The 15030-nt window shown below is 54.2% G+C and overlaps 1 protein-coding gene across 1 annotated transcript; it reads right to left on the reverse strand.

Annotated features, from left to right (window-relative positions):
- Positions 1 to 2380: 2380 nt before the first annotated feature.
- Positions 2381 to 5119, reverse strand: EGR4 (early growth response 4). The gene is made up of 2 exons (XM_074587185.1): positions 4685 to 5119; positions 2381 to 4347 (listed from the first exon to the last, which is right to left on the reverse strand). The coding sequence occupies exons 1-2, from the start codon at positions 4821 to 4823 to the stop codon at positions 3020 to 3022; spliced, it is 1467 nt and encodes a 488-aa protein (XP_074443286.1). The 5' UTR covers positions 4824 to 5119; the 3' UTR covers positions 2381 to 3019.
- Positions 5120 to 15030: the final 9911 nt, after the last annotated feature.

A 15030-nucleotide genomic window follows, 5' to 3' on the forward strand; every position in this document is an offset into this window, starting at 1 on the left:
CTGGTCCCCAAGCACCCTGGCTTGGTCCCCAGCTGGTCCCCAAGCACCCTGGCTTCGTCCCTGGCTTTGTCCTAAAACAGTCCCTGAATACCCCGTCTTGGTCCTGTCCTGGTCCCTGATCACCCTGACTTAATCCCTGCCTTGGTCCTCATTGAGTTCCCAAGCACCCTGGCTTGGTCCCCAGTTTGCTCCTGATGCAGTCTCTGGGTGCCCTGGCTTGGTCGCTGGCTTGGTCCTGATCTCGTCCCCAATCACCCTGGCATGGTCCATGGCTTGGCCCTGATCCAGTCCCCGAATACCTCAGCGTGGTCCCCAGCGCTGAAGGCATCCGGCACTGACATGTTTTCTAGTCTCTGATGCGGACACGGGGGAAGATGGCAGTACTGGGACCAGGATGCTGCCAGCCTGGGGTTGAATGGTTGTCCCCATCCCTGAGTAGCCCCAGGTTTCAGGGTGCAACCACTCCTCCTCTCCTAAAAACACAAGCACACATGCTCGGTCCCATCCCACCCCAGAAGCAGCTGCACCCAGCTGCTGTCATGGATGCCCCCCTCCTTCCCGCCCTCCCTCGGCTTCGCTGGCCTGGGGCGCAGAGGGTGAAGGCTCCAGCCTGGGTGCCTTCGCAGAGCTTTCAGACTCAGCATCAATAATAGATGCACTTTCGGAGGAGTATTAATAAAGGCCTCATGCATCATGCATGGCCAGTGGCACGGGGGAAAGCAGGGCTGTTTACTGCCCGGCAAGAGCTGACATCCCCTGGAGAGGTGCCCAAAAGATGGCCTCTTCCCAAAGGAAACCTGGGTGCTGACGTCCTTATTAATGATATCTGGGGTGTCCTCCCAGAAAAAGATTTTTTTCTGGTGCCTGGGGCCACCTGCATTCCATGGAGTGGTCCTTGCCCAGGATCAGGCTCCCACGCACATGGGGTGGTTCAGCTGCTGGTGCCAGCAGTGCTGGGGGCTGGTGGGTGCTCACCTGAGGGGCACGAGTACCCTTGGATGCCATCAGAGGTGTGAACTCTTAGGGACAGGTCTAAGGGGACATTTAGGATTTCCCCCTCAACAAGGTGTCCTTCTGGTCCCTTCCCCCATCCCATCCCTGCTAGCAGCCCTTGGGGACCCCGCATCCCCTGTCCAGCTTCCCACCCCAACTCCACGGGGTCCTTGCACTTCATGGACACACCATGGCAAGTTCAGTGCCTGGTAGTGGATTTTGCCAGGATAATGGTATAACTGGGGTTTAGTCCTGGGATGCTCCAGCCCACATGTCGGCAAAGGGCTGGGGGGACACAAAGGGGATGAAGCAGGGAGATCCCCGTTGCCTCCATAACATGGTTGGGGGGCAGACCCCTCTCTCCAGGGCTGGTGGAAGGGACAAAATCTGTTGGAGAGAGCAGGTTTGTAGCTGTGACCCTTCCCTGCCTCAGTTTCCCCCTCTGCAAGAAAAGGCTGATCATTCCCAAAACGCCTGAGCATCGATGACGACTGCCACGGACACGCTGCCCCATCCCTGCTGCCCAGCTCCCTCCATCCCCACAGGCACCTTCTCCTGCCCGTTAATTGAAATCAAAGGCCGGCTTGCCCCATCCCCATGAGCACCTCCTGTTAGAAGGACAAGATTTTGGGCTTGCATGGTTTTAGCTGATTTTTAACCACCGGAGGAAGGAGGCTCTGCTATCGGTGGCACCTTCCAGGCTGCAACATTTTCTCCTGTGCCGTCCAGCCACTGGACATTCTCAGGAGAAGGGAAGCAGCATCTCTCTGCCATTTAAAATGCCAAAAGAGAGGGAGAAAACAGCTCCCCCGGCTTCGCATCCTGCCTGCCTGCCTCTGCCTGATGGTGCCTGGATCTTCTCCAGCCCTGGGGATGTGCCAGGTTCAAAATGGGGAGCGGGGCTGTGTTTCACTCTATTTCTCGTGGGTGAAGCCTGCCAAGGGCACGCGGGGCATCCACACCCCACGGGGGACCAGAACCCCAGGGTGGGGGGTCTGGGCTCGGCTTTGGGGTCCCTGCAGTGAATCCCACGGCTCTGGATCCAAGTAGGGCAGATCCCTCCAGGGCTCGGCTTCATCGGAATAAACCTGGAGCCACATCCCCCTTTTCAGAGGGTGACCCACCAGCGGGGAGTTGGGATCCCTTCCCCTCTCTGTCTCGGGAGAAGACCCTTCTCCTGGGATGAGCCACCCACCCTGGGGATTTGGGGATGCTCGGGAGGAGGGTCGCCAACCCACCCGCTGCACAGATTGGTTTTTCTCTCCCTGCTGATTATTTAAGCACCTTTTTACCCATATGCAGTAGCTAGAGGTCAAAAACGCAACAGAAATACCACTGGCGTCGACGGCTACGCGGGATTGAAAAGCAGAGAACAACGCCAGCAAGGTCTTAGATTAGCTCAAATCTTTAATTAGAAAAATAGACACAATTTGCTAATATTCTTTTTACAAACAGGAAAAAAAAATTAATAATAATAGTAATGACATCACCTTTCCAAAGGGACCGTTACGCACCAGTTGCTGGAGCCCGGTGGCATCTCTCTCCTTTGGGAGAAAGGACCGGTGCAGCCGCAGCCCCCGGCCGTGCTGACCAGTAAATAACCAGTCGGGAGCGTCATGTAAAGTGCTGGCGGGGGAAATCTCAGTCAGGTCGCTACAAACGCAGGATGTCCGTGGGTTTGGGTATATAAAAAAAGACATCTCGGTGGTGATTTCTTTCTGTACATGTTTTTTCTTTTTTTTTTTCTTTCCCTTCCTTGGAATAGGAGCTATAAAAATGACTCAGTCCCTGCAGTTTGGAGATGGCTCCGGGTGGCCGGAGCTGCCATAATCCCTCCTCTGCAGCCAGTGGTCCAGCGTCACGGCATCGCCTCTGCCTCCTGCGTGCCCCTCTCCTCCCTCCAGACGGCCCCATCTGCCATCATCTTCTCCGGGGCCACCCCAGGAGGATATTCCCACCCCGGCTCTCCCATGAGATACTCGGGGGACCTCGGGAAACGCCATCTCCCAGCACTCAGGTTGTGGCTTCACAGTGTCCCGAAGGAGAGACCCACTGAGAAGAAACCCAAACCTTTGAGCTTCTCCTCCGTCCGGGCTTTCTGCTTCAGGTGGACCTTGCTGTGGCGCTTCTTCTCATCACTCCTGGCGAAGCGGCGGCCGCAGGTGTCGCAGGAGAAGGGCTTCTCGCCGGTGTGGGTACGGATGTGGGTGGTGAGGTGGTCGCTGCGGCTGAAGTTCCTCAGGCAGATGCGGCACTGGAAGGGTTTGTGGCCCGTATGGATGCGGAGGTGCCTGTTGAGCTCATCCGAGCGGGCGAAGCTCCGGATGCAGTTCTCTACCGGGCATGCGAAAGCCTTCTCATGGGGTTTTGGGCAGAAGCATTTGGAAGAGCATTTGGTCCGGCGGGTCTTTTTCTTGGGCTCGGCCAAGGCAGGAGGGTTGGTGGGCAGCAGGGAAGGGATGGAGGAAGAGGTGGGGTGGCTCAAAAAGTCCGTGGGGGGGATGGAGGGTGAGGGGTGAGGGTGGAGGAGCTCAGCAGAGCTCATCAGACCCGGCAGGACTTCAGGCTGGGCCAAGGAGGTGTCGAACTCCGGCATTAATGGAGGAGGGAGGTTGTGGATCTTGGTGTCTGCAAAGTCCCCACGGGCCGGGAAGTTTTCTGGCTCGCAGCCGAAGCCCAGATGGGTGCTGAAGCAGGCAGCATCCTCCGCCAGGCTGCCGAGCTCCGACTGGCAGCTGACGGACAAGACGTTCTCCATCTTGGAGCCCAGCGGGTGGAACAGCCCCTGGCTGCCCTCCCCAGCCGGGAAGGCTTCAGGAGAATGGTAGCTGGTGGGCAAGTAGGCCTGATGCTGGGTGACGGGCTCCCACTGGGCGCAGGAGGCTTTAAACTTGTCCAGGGGTGGGGAACCGGAGGGCAGCTTGATGTCCTGCTTGTTGTCCAGGAGCTTGGGCTGGAAGAAGCACTGCGAGGTGTTTCCTAAGGTGGGTTGTGCCTGGAGGGATTGAGCACCCTCCGCCGTGGGGAAGCCACTGTAGCCCTGCTCCGGGAAGGAGGCTTGGGTGGATCCGTTCATTTCAGACTGGCAGGCAGTGTAAAGGTCCAGCTGGCTCTGAGCCACTTCGGGACAGGGGTAAAGAGCATCCAGGTGCCTTTGGTGGCCCTCGGAGGAGGCGAAGGGGGAGATGCCCAGGATCCCCGACATCAGGTTGAAGAGGGATTCCTGGTCCTGGGGATGCTCCGGTACCGCCTTGATGAAGAAGCTGCCAGTGTAGCTGAGCGAAGGGGAGGGCTGGCTGCCCAGGAGGGAGTAATCCACCGCTCCGCCGCTCATTGGGGCACCCAGCAGCTCACCTGGGGACGCAGAGGGGACGGTGGTTAGAGGGATGGAGGGATGGGGCGGGGTGGGGGGGGCGGGATACTGGGAAACAGCGGGAGGCTGATATTGCGTCACTGTGAGGTCCCCGTCCTAGCCGGGTCCTCGGAATCGCACAGGGAGCCCTGGGTTTCACACCCCTTCCCCAGCAGGACCCCCAGGACCCCCACCCTGGGCTAGCGGGGGGCTGTCGAACCCACAGCCAGGGGCTGGGAGCAGGCTGGGGGCTGAGGAGGGGAAGATGCCCGATTCCTGGCTGCAGCTATCACTCCCAGTGGGGTCCCTCATCCCTGCCCGGCTCCCCCCTGCCCTTACCTCCCAGGAAATCGGCCTCTGCCAGAAGTTGCTGCTCAGGCTGCCCCAAACCCTGCAGGTCTCCGGTTTTCATCTCGCAGCTCTCCTCGTATTTGGAATAAAGCGGGTCCGGGCAGGAGAAATCCATAACGTTGAGCATCTCCCCTGGAGGTACGGCCGGAGCGGCGGGGCCGGGCTGGGGCGAGCCGGGGGATGCTCCGAGGTACCCGGGCTGACGCGGGGGATGCTGGGGTTAGGTGTCGGGGACCGTCTGGGGGATGCTCCGGGGTGCTTGGGGCAATCCGAGGGATGCTCGGGCTGGGTGTCGGGAGCGATCCGGGGCGGGGGGGGGGTGGGTGGTGTTGCTGTGCCCCGCGGGAGGGGGGTGAGGTCCCGGGGGGAGGGGGTGCAGGCAGGGGCCGGCAGCAGCGGCAGCCCGTGCGGACACCCGGCTCTCCCTCCCCGCCGCCCCCTTTATAGCTGCAGCGGGGCTGCTCCGACCTTCCGCCGCAGCCATTTCTGGAGTCCCCAGTGAGGCTGCCGTGACGTAAATGCCCATATATGGACTCAGGATGTAGGCAAGGGAGTCCCAATAAGGAAATCTCTCCCGTGACGCGCTGCCCCCTCCCTCCCCCTCCCCCCCCCTTCCCCTCCCCCTTTTCTCTCGATGTGGTTGTTTTTTTTTTTTTTTTTTTTTTTTTAATCCCCCTCCATCTCTCTCTTTTTAACTAATAATCGCGATATTTTTAACAAATCGCTGCAGGGCCCGCAGCACCTGCTGCTCTTGCGTGCGTGTGTGTGTGCACAGCATCCCCCCCCCCGCGCCGCTGGCACCCCCTGCCCGCATCCCCTCTCCCCCCCCCCCGCCCCTCTTCTGCAGCATCCCCACGCACGTGCACGTGCGCACACGCGTGTGCAAGCACACACGCGTGTGCCCACAGCCTTTGCTTCCCCCCCTCGCCCCCCACCCCGGGTTCAGCTTTGTCCCCGCAGTTCCCACGGCTGAGCTTGGAGTGGTGGTGGTGGGGGGGGATGCTGGGCACCTCTCCGGATCCGGCCCTTGGGCCGCAGCAACGCAGTGGGGCTCTGGCTCCCCTCCCAACGTGGGCTGCTGTTCTTCCAGATTTACATCTCCCCAGGCTCTTATTCGCCTTATGCTATTTTTTCCCTGTGAATGCCTTTTGTTGCTCTTGTTCCTTCTAGAAGCGTGAAAGGTGCTGGGTTTGCTATTCCCGCCCCCCCCCCCCCCCCCCCCTCTCCGCGCCTGATTTTGCAATACTTTCTGCTGGCATTTCGTATTTGCTTTGATTTGGAGCCGTGAAGTGGATGCCTGCTCCTCCTGCGATGGAGCAAGCGGCCAAAAAGAGAAGGCAAACGCTGCAGCCAGCTCCCTCACCGCGTTTCAGTCATCCGAGTTCATGGCTCCCACCCAGGCCAGCATGCGATAGGCATGGATTCGAGCTGGGAGAGGGCAGATCCACGCTGCAAATCCCACTGGCTCATCGAATGGTGATGTTTTAAGAGCAGACTCAACACGAGCAGTGATTCGGAAGGATCCTGGCAGTGCTTCCACCCCCACCACGGTGCCCTGAGCATCCTCCCGACCCCCCAAGCCGCTGTGGTGGAGTGAAGTCTCCAGTGAAGCAAGGCTGGAGGCTGTTGCTTTCTCTGCTTGGTTGTCTGGAGTTTTCCAAATTTCCAGCATCGATTTGGAGCTGATCGTGGACAAGCGGCGATGCTTTGGGGAGCGGATTGCCACAAGTATCCAGCACTGGCAGTTTGAACGGGGAGGGGAAGGTTTTCTCTGGGCAGTCTGGCCCTTGGGTTCAGAGTCCACTATAAAACACATCTATAAAAATATTTACAGGTACAAACCTGCCGCTTCTGAGTGCAAGGTGGCTGATGAGAAGGTTACCTCCGCAACGGCATCCGCAGGAGGAAGCTGTAGGATGCAAAGGAGTTAGAAATGAGGAGGGGACCTCTCCCTGGCCTCTCCACCTGCATGTTTTCCCTGCCTCCATGTGCTTACAGCCCTTGCTGGTGGGTTGGGTCCATTGGGGATGTGCAGCAGTGACTGCATCCATGTCCACAGGGCCAAGAGACACTCGAGCCAGGGCACAGTGGCTGAAGCGGGGCCCTGCTCCGGTGCTATTCCTGGCTCCAGCAATGACTCATTGCCTTACCTCGGGCAAATCACTTGCAAATGTGTCTAGCAGTGCTTCCCCACGTTGGGGGCAGGCTGTTCACCATGTCCTCTGCAAAATGCACCGAAATCGCTGGCAAAGAGGTGCAAAGAAGCATTAAGCCCGGCTGGTGATTCAGGGAGTGTCAGGGAATGAGCTGTAAGGTTCAGGTGGGAAATAAAAGAGGGGATGGAGAGAGATCCGCAAAATTATCAGAGTGTGGAAATGGTGAGTGGGATCCAATTATTCATCATTTCTCATCTCACAGGAGCTGGGGGGAGCCCAGTGCAATGGCCAGAAAGTGAGTTTCAGGCAAACCAAAGGCAATACTTAGCCCTAATCAGTGAAACTGGAACTCAGCGCTTCAGGACATCGTGGGCACCAAGATGATAAACAGGTTCAAAATAGTCCATCTGTGGCTTACTAAATATAACCACGACCCGATGCTTAGGGGATCTGCTGGATGTCCATGGGACTTGACCATGGGATGGACCTCGAGGCCCTTGCTCTCTTCTTCACCTCTCCTTGGCTGCATTAGATGGACACATGACACCTTGGTTGCTCTTACTTTATTTGGCTGTGCCACATTTTAGCTGGGTTGACAGGCTTTAGGATGTGTAGAGCCTCCAGTCTCTGAGCTGGAGTCCAGATCTTTGCTCTTGCCTGCTGCCGTGTACACCCCTGGCACAACTGCTGCCAGGACAAGCAGCTCTCCTTTTCTCCTGGAGATGGAAAAAAACAGCCCACCTTTCATATGACGCCAGCCTAACGTGCCATAGGAAGGTCACCCGCTATCGCCGCGGGGCAGAGGCAGCTCTCATAAACCTCTTTCCATCCTCAGAGGTGATCTTAAAATACTGGCAACATTTCAGTTCCCCAGACAAGAAAATAAACAATACCGTGTGGTTTATATGTGCCTCATCTGCCTGGGAGAGTGCTGCTGACATACAGGGGTGGCTGTATAGGAACTGTCTAATGTCCCCCCTTCCTCTGGATGCCTGCTTTTTTCTTTTAAGCTTGAGATAAATAGAAACCCACTTATATTAAAAAAAACAGTCTGAAGTGACCCTCTTGGATGTCAGTTTCCACGGGAGGAGCATGGCTGTGTTAGCTCCAACCGTGGAGGTGACACGACGCATGAGGTAATGGGAAAACGTGACCACGGCCAAAGCCAAGCTCCGGGATCAGGTGCTGGCATAGCGTTTCCCTTCCCAGAAGGGGCACTTGGCTGGCGAGGAGGCGGGATAGCCTTCCTGGGGTGAAATGTGTCGTCATAAAAATAAGGGGAGGAAATCCGTGCAGCAGCCAGGTCCCCCCTGCCACACGCAGGCACCCCGGGAAGCTACTGTAGCTTGGGCTCTGCCCCACTTTTGGGGTTTTCTCTCTCCTTCTCTGATCCCTGAGATGCTGCAGGAAGCTTTGCTTAAGGTCTTTAAGAGCTGAAGGAGTTTTTAAAGCCGCTGTGGCAGCCCTGTGTATGTCCGCGGGGCATCTCGCAGCAAAATTTCACCCAAGCAGAAGGGCTTCGGGCTCCTGCTCCCTCCCTGCACCCTGGTGGGAGCATCCTTGGGGCTGCAAATGATGTCCCCAAAGGAAGGAGTGGTTTTGCTCCAGTGACACTGGGACCCCAAAAGCTGTCTCTGAGCTTTCTGGCAGGGTACGGGTTGCTCAGCCCCAAGTTTGTCCAGGACTGCAGCCCTCCAAGCGTGCCGCAGTGCGCAGGCTGCCAGCCCGGGACTCCCCCAGTCACCTGCCATCTGGAACTTGCTGGCACAAGTCACCATCCCCAGGAGCCTGCCTGCCTCCACCAGCCAGGGCGAGCACTTTCTTGGCGAGCTCCTTGCTAGCTCCTGCTGATCCACCCAGATATTTCCTTCGCAGAGCTGGGGGGTCAGCTTGGTCCCAGGGGTCACCTTTCCTTGACCGTCCCACCACGATGCATGCAATCCATTGCAATGGCACATCAGCCTTCCTCTCCCTCCAGTTTCCCAGTCTGCACTCTCACTTGGGGTTATAGCATGGAAATCAAGCCTTAATTCCTGGCTTTGTCCTGTTTCTCCCCCAGCTTTCACCTTTGGAGGCTTGGTCTGGGGTCTTCCCTACAGCCTGGGGAGATTTTGTCAGGGGGTTGGATGTTCCTGGGACTCCCAGCCCTATTTAAGGGAGAAGCTGCTGTCGAAAGCAGGCAAAATATCTTCATCCTCCTGCCTTGCCTAGCCATGAGCCAGCAAGGAGATGGGGGAAGGTCTAAGGAGCACCTTCCCCACCACAGCATGCAAGCTGGGCAAGAGGAGACAGCCCTGGAGCCTCTGGCAAGGGCAGAGATGGGAATCACTGATCTGAGGTTGGAATTCATTTTTCCAAAGGGATGGGCTGAGTACTGGTTCATAGCAATACTACTTTGCCAGCCAAACTTGGGCCCATGTGCTCAAAGCCAACAGATATCTAGGGAAAAGTGGAATTTCCATACGTCTTCTCCGAGTCCCAAGGATTCATGGCTCATATATCTTCTGTATTTGAACTGATGCCTTATGTTTAATAGTCCTCAGTGAATTTTTCCACTGTCTGATTCCTTTTTGGACCTTTAGAATCCTCTGTGCTGTGAGATGAGCTAAGTTTTACGTGAAGAAATCTCTCTTTCTGTTTCTTTGGAGCGTGCCCACCGCCTCTGCTCTTGCAGCTTCAGAAGACCCTCTGAGCAAAGGGGCGTGTGTGCAATAAATCTGCTGGCCGCTCACATGAGGCGACGAATTCCCTCTTCCTGGTGATCAAAACCTCTCTGTGGTGATGCGTGAAGATAGGAAATGCCCTGCTGGTGATGCTAACCTCTTCCAAGGGCTTCTCTCACAGGCAAGAAAGTGGCTCTGTTGACACTGGGCCACTGGTCCTCAATATTCAAGAAGATGCTTCTGCGATTCAGAAGTGTTTTTTTTTTCCCCGGAAAGCCAGGAAAAAGAAAACAATCTCACAGCACTTCCCATCTCTCCGTGCTCCCCAGCGTTTCCATCTCTTACGGCCAACGGCGTCCCTTGGACGTCTCCTTGTGTCTCTGGTTTGCTCTGAAGATGGGGCTGAGCAGCAGATGGAGTTTGCGTATTTCAAAGAAATCCCCCTGGGAAGTGCTGCTGCTTCCCCCCATAGCTGTTAGGGGCAGGGACAGAGGTGGGCACCCACAGGGTCACCTGCCCTATGAGCTCCCATGGTTTGCAAGCTGCCGGTACCATCCTGTGCTTGATGCAAATCCCTGAATTACCTTTCGTGACTCCCATCTTCCAGATGTAGAGCATCTCCTTTAAACCGCCCCCACCAAAAAACACATCAAAAGCCAACCACAAAGCCCGTATTCTTTATAAACCACCCCGAAACTCCCTCTGCCAGGCCTCTGAGATGGAGAAGGGAGTGGCATCCCAAAATCTTGAAGGTGGCAACGGACTTCACAGCGGGTGGATGGCACGATGTGATGGAGCAGTGATTTCTCCTGGGATGCCACTGGAGATGGCATGTTGATGGGTCACTGCCCAGCCACTGGATCTCATCTCTTTGCCCTGCATCTCTTCCTCCGATTGCTGCAACCACCTCCCCTTCCAGGAAAACTTCTAGAATACATCTCTCTGTGTTTCCATGGCAACTGGCACGCGACCAGCGGTGCCGTCTCCACCGTGTACCTATTCCTGGTGCCATGGAGAGGATGCTCGTGTGACAGAGGAGACAACCCGGAGAGGTCGAGAAGATCACCACCACCTCCCAGCTGTGCTGCTGGCCCCGGGGCAGCGGCAAAGGGATGCTCCGAGGACCTCTGCCGAAGACCATCTTTCCTCAGGCATGCCCAGGCCACCTCAGCAAATTTAAGCAGCACGTGAGGCTCTATGAAATGCCTGTTGAAAGGTTTGTTTTTTTTTTTAATTACTGGTCAGGAGGGAGGAATCGCTGGCTGGAATTTCAGAGCCTGGGCACAGCGGGAGGTCGGAGTGGATGGCTATCTCGCTCCAGGTTTTATGTTGCTGCGCATCACCATATTCTCTGGGTGCTTAGCTAGCGCGAGCAGCTCTTCTTGCCCTTAACGCATTGCTTCTCCTGTATCCTTGCTTTTTTATCACAAGCAGCTGAGCTTTGGGGTAAAATCCCTCAAATTTGGCTGCTACCTCCAGTTTAGCCGAAGGGGATTACAGCCTGGGGGCGACTGCATATGGGGACAGCAGAGCAGCTTGCCAAAGCGGAGAGGTCGCTGCAGTGCCTGCGATCCCATCGCCTCCTAAAAGTAGGCTATAGTCACAAATAATCTCATCTCCTGCTCCCCCCTGCCCCCTGAATAATATAGTCAAACCCAATACTAAAGGCAAAGTGCTAATGCTGTGAGCTCTCAGAGAAGCCGGCGGAGAGCAGAAGTGGTATTTCTATTCTCTCCTTCATCACGCGTCCTAATCACAATATTTTTAGCATGTGCTTCTGCATGCGTTGGTCAGGGGCAGGAAGATTAATTTGGCTCAGAGTAAGCACAGGGCTGAGGCCGAGGCTGTCAGGAACACAATCATTTGGCTGTAATAAAGTAATAAAGCAGGAGGGGACAAATTTCTCAACTTCTTTCCAAATTCACATTTTTTTCTACGAGTCTGACTGCCTTCATGTATTGACTGGGAAGCCGTGAACAGTTCCAGTTTGAATGAAATGATTCACTGGGCCCCAAATAAGTCTTTCTCCACTCATTCTCACACCAGTTTTAATCACCTCTAAAAAAATTATTTTTAAATAAAGCATTCTTTAAAACAAATTACTGGACTGTTTTATTCAGAAAAAGCCTGAAGCAAAACATTTGGACTTTTATTTTTTAGTTTCCTGGGGGCTTTGAACAGGAGCTCAAGCTCCGAAATGAGCCCTGGGCATCATTAGGCTCTATCTTCATTAGGCTGCAGGACATCTCAATCCCCACCGCAGATAAAAACCTTCTCTAGGCCCCTTCTGCTCATCTCGCCGTGGTCCTGCAGCCTGGGCAGGTTTTATTAGGGCAAGCAGAGGCTCGCACTGCACCCAGCAGCCTCAGGGCTCCGGCTTCGCAAGTGATATGGCAAAGGTGTGCTGGGGATACGTCTCGAATGAGATGCAAAGAAATGTTGGCCCCTTTACCGCCAGTGTCGTCAACCCGAAACAGAGCCTGCTTGCCATCAGATAAAGGCGTTCATTAACAAACCATTAGAATAAAATCCCTTTTGAGAAGGACAGGTAAGGAAAGCTAAGCTGGCTGGAGAGGGAGGAGCGCGTTTCTGTGCCCAGGGAAAGGAAGAAAGCCTCGAGGTTGCTTCGCCTCCGCCCACACCTCCCTCCCTGGGCACCCGGCCAGTTTCGAGACCCAGTTTCCCAATGCCCACAGGGATTACTGGGAACTGGGGTCGACCCTGGGAATGGGCAGGCGGCTTCCTTGAGAGATTCAGAGTTAAAAGGGCTGGTTTTGTACCCACTGTTCCAAACTAAGTGAATTGGCCAGGGATGTTGCAGAGAGCCCATTGCAGAGACTGGAGCTAAATCCATGCTCCCCGAGGCCCATGTTACTTTTCTAACAACCTACTGCAAATCTTGCCCATGAACCACGCTCAATTACTTACCCCTCTTGGTTGCCAAGAGAGGGGCACGCACACCTGGCCTGGTGCCTGCTCGGAGATGAATTTATCGGACAGCTTTCCATTTGTGAGTGTTATTTGCTTCCTTGACCAGCTCACTGCTCCTTTTCAGGAAAGTTTCCAAGTATGCGGAGAAACACTCTCCAGAATCATTAATCAGAGCAGCACGAAGATTTATTAACTCTCCTCTCCATGAAATAAAACCATCAGCCTCCAAAGCCAGCTTTCTATGCCACCAATTCTTCCTCCCAAGTAAATTTAAAGGCTGTCACCGTCAGCTGCTAATGAAGGCAAATCCATCTATCAAGTTCTGATTTGTTGCTTGTGGTTACAGTATCGTGATCTCGACTCATACCCAAAATACAAGAGTGAAATGATAGCAGTCCTTTTTTTTGCTATTAGTATTAATTACATTAATAAAACTTAATGATATTCATGCCAAAGGTTGGAAGTGCATGGAAATTCATGGAACTCTTCAAATTAACTGCTCTTTTCTCTCGGCATATAATTAGGAAAACTATTAAATATAGTATGGTATGGAAATTAATACAAGTTATATCTATTACATAGTTCAGCTATGAGAGAAGCAGAATTTGCCATCTCACTTGCAGGAATCTCACTGCCCAACACAGGCATAAATGGGAAAACTGTCACTCTAAAATGTATATGCAAGAATGCATTTTTTCCCCCAAAATAGCATGGGAGAATGCTGATTTTACCTACTCTTGAAAATGTCTTAAGCTGCATTGTGCAGCCAGTCGCTACAGATTGCCAGAACCTGGAAGGACATACCAAAGGAATATGAGTGCAGATGGATGCCCCCTTGTACCTTCCTCTAGGCACCCATCAGTGACCACTGTCAAGGGATGAAGTACATGACCAGATTGGTCTTCAGCCTGCCTGAGAGCGACCAACCCTACGTTCCTGCTCTTGCTCCAGGACACCATCCTATCGCTAGAGGGCAGGAGGAAGGATACCTCCTTGGGTTGTTTTGTGACGGTTCAGCATCTCCTGCTGAGGTCACACACTCGGCAGCATCTGGACTTTGGTGTATCATCCTGTTTGGCAACGTGTTTGAGTCCTATTTGTTCCTGCAAAGAGGATAAATCTCCAACCCAAGGTTTGTCCTTCAGGGAACAATGTGGACTTCTTTGGCTAAGGTGTACCAGAGTGTGCTGAGGAGAGTAAATTGTCTGCATCATGTCTGGGTTTATTTGCAATCAAACACACAGCTGGGTCAACACTTTCTGCATGAGCCCAGCGTGGGAAAGAGTCAATGCATCCCCTCTCCATCAGGCTCAGAGCAGAGCCGTGGAGAGAGGGTACAAGCCAGAGCAGCTCCTCCTAGAGGAACCTGGAAATTTACAGGTGCAGAGCACAGATGAGAACACCATGCCAGTGGCTGGCCCATGCTTTCTGGGCCATACATCACCTTTTTATGAGGATCAGCTCGAGCTAGGGACAGATCATTAAATAACATGGTGAGGAAGACACATACAGGCATTAGTCTGATCCGGAAAGTGAGGGACAAGGGTTGAAACTTTCCTATAAACATACGAATCATCATGATGCCACACATCAGCGAGAGTATTTACTCGTGTAGCCTGAGAGTCAGAAATAGAAAGCATCTCGAGATGGTTACACAGGGGTCCTCCGAGGGTGTTTATGCCTTTGATTTCAGCTCCTCTCTGAAGCTAACAGAAGGGCCTTTTCATTCCCTTGGATCTGCTGGAAGAGGGATTCGAGCAATGCTGAATGTCCCACCTTGATGCAGGAGGCTGCAGGATGAGGACACCATGGAGAGCTTCTTGCAAGGCGACTCACACACTGGACTCCGAATATTGTAGATGCCCACTGGTTGTGCTCCTGATGGATCTCCCCCGACTCCTTGGCTCAAATTTTGCCTCTCTTCCCAGCTCATTCCCCTCACCTGGAAGAAGGGGTTTGCATTTGTCAGCAGCAGGGTGGGGAGACAGACAGATGGAAAAAGACAGCAGCTGTCAGTCCTGTGCACTCATAATTTTACATCAGTAAATACTCCTGCGGTCTCTGTCAAGCAGCTGCAGGGAACAGAGTGGTTCATTTATATGGCGGCCCCAGGACACTCCTTACTCTGCAGGTTCAGACAATGAATAAGGTCTCCTCTTGTCTTAACCCTCTACTATAGCCATCAGCCAGCACCTTTCAGCTCCCTCTTGGTCCCCAAGCCTTCCCTGGCACTTGTCCTGTTCCCATCATACTCTGAAGCTGCTGATGCCAGCTGGGACTAGTTGATGGCAGCTCATTTACTTGTAAATCCACCTCAGTTAACGACTACAGCCGTTAGCATCAGTTACGCAGTTTACATCCAGCTATAAATAAGCACAGTAGTTGAGAAATTACTAGTGATCTAAAATTGGGAAGTAACAGGGTGGTTTGCAGGCAGTCACTAACAGAGTGTGCCATTCACAAAACACACAGGTTGTCTTGGAGCAGGGACATCCCACTTGCAGTCTATGGGATGTGTCCAACCATCCCAAACAACCCATCCAATGCTGTGGGCTCTGTGGCACCATTTATTGCCGCAGCCCCA

This window comes from Larus michahellis, chromosome 5 (assembly GCF_964199755.1).
Source record: "Larus michahellis chromosome 5, bLarMic1.1, whole genome shotgun sequence".
Taxonomy (NCBI): Eukaryota; Metazoa; Chordata; class Aves; order Charadriiformes; family Laridae; genus Larus; species Larus michahellis.

Bases quoted from the DNA above. Each gene is read 5' to 3' on its own strand.
- EGR4 (XM_074587185.1), bottom strand. From the start codon at position 4,823: ATGCTCAACGTTATGGATTTCTCCTGCCCGGACCCGCTTTATTCCAAA. The intron at 4,348-4,684 runs GTAAGGGCAGGG...CTGCGTCCCCAG, and splicing joins AGAGGCCGATTTCCTGGGAG to GTGAGCTGCTGGGTGCCCCA.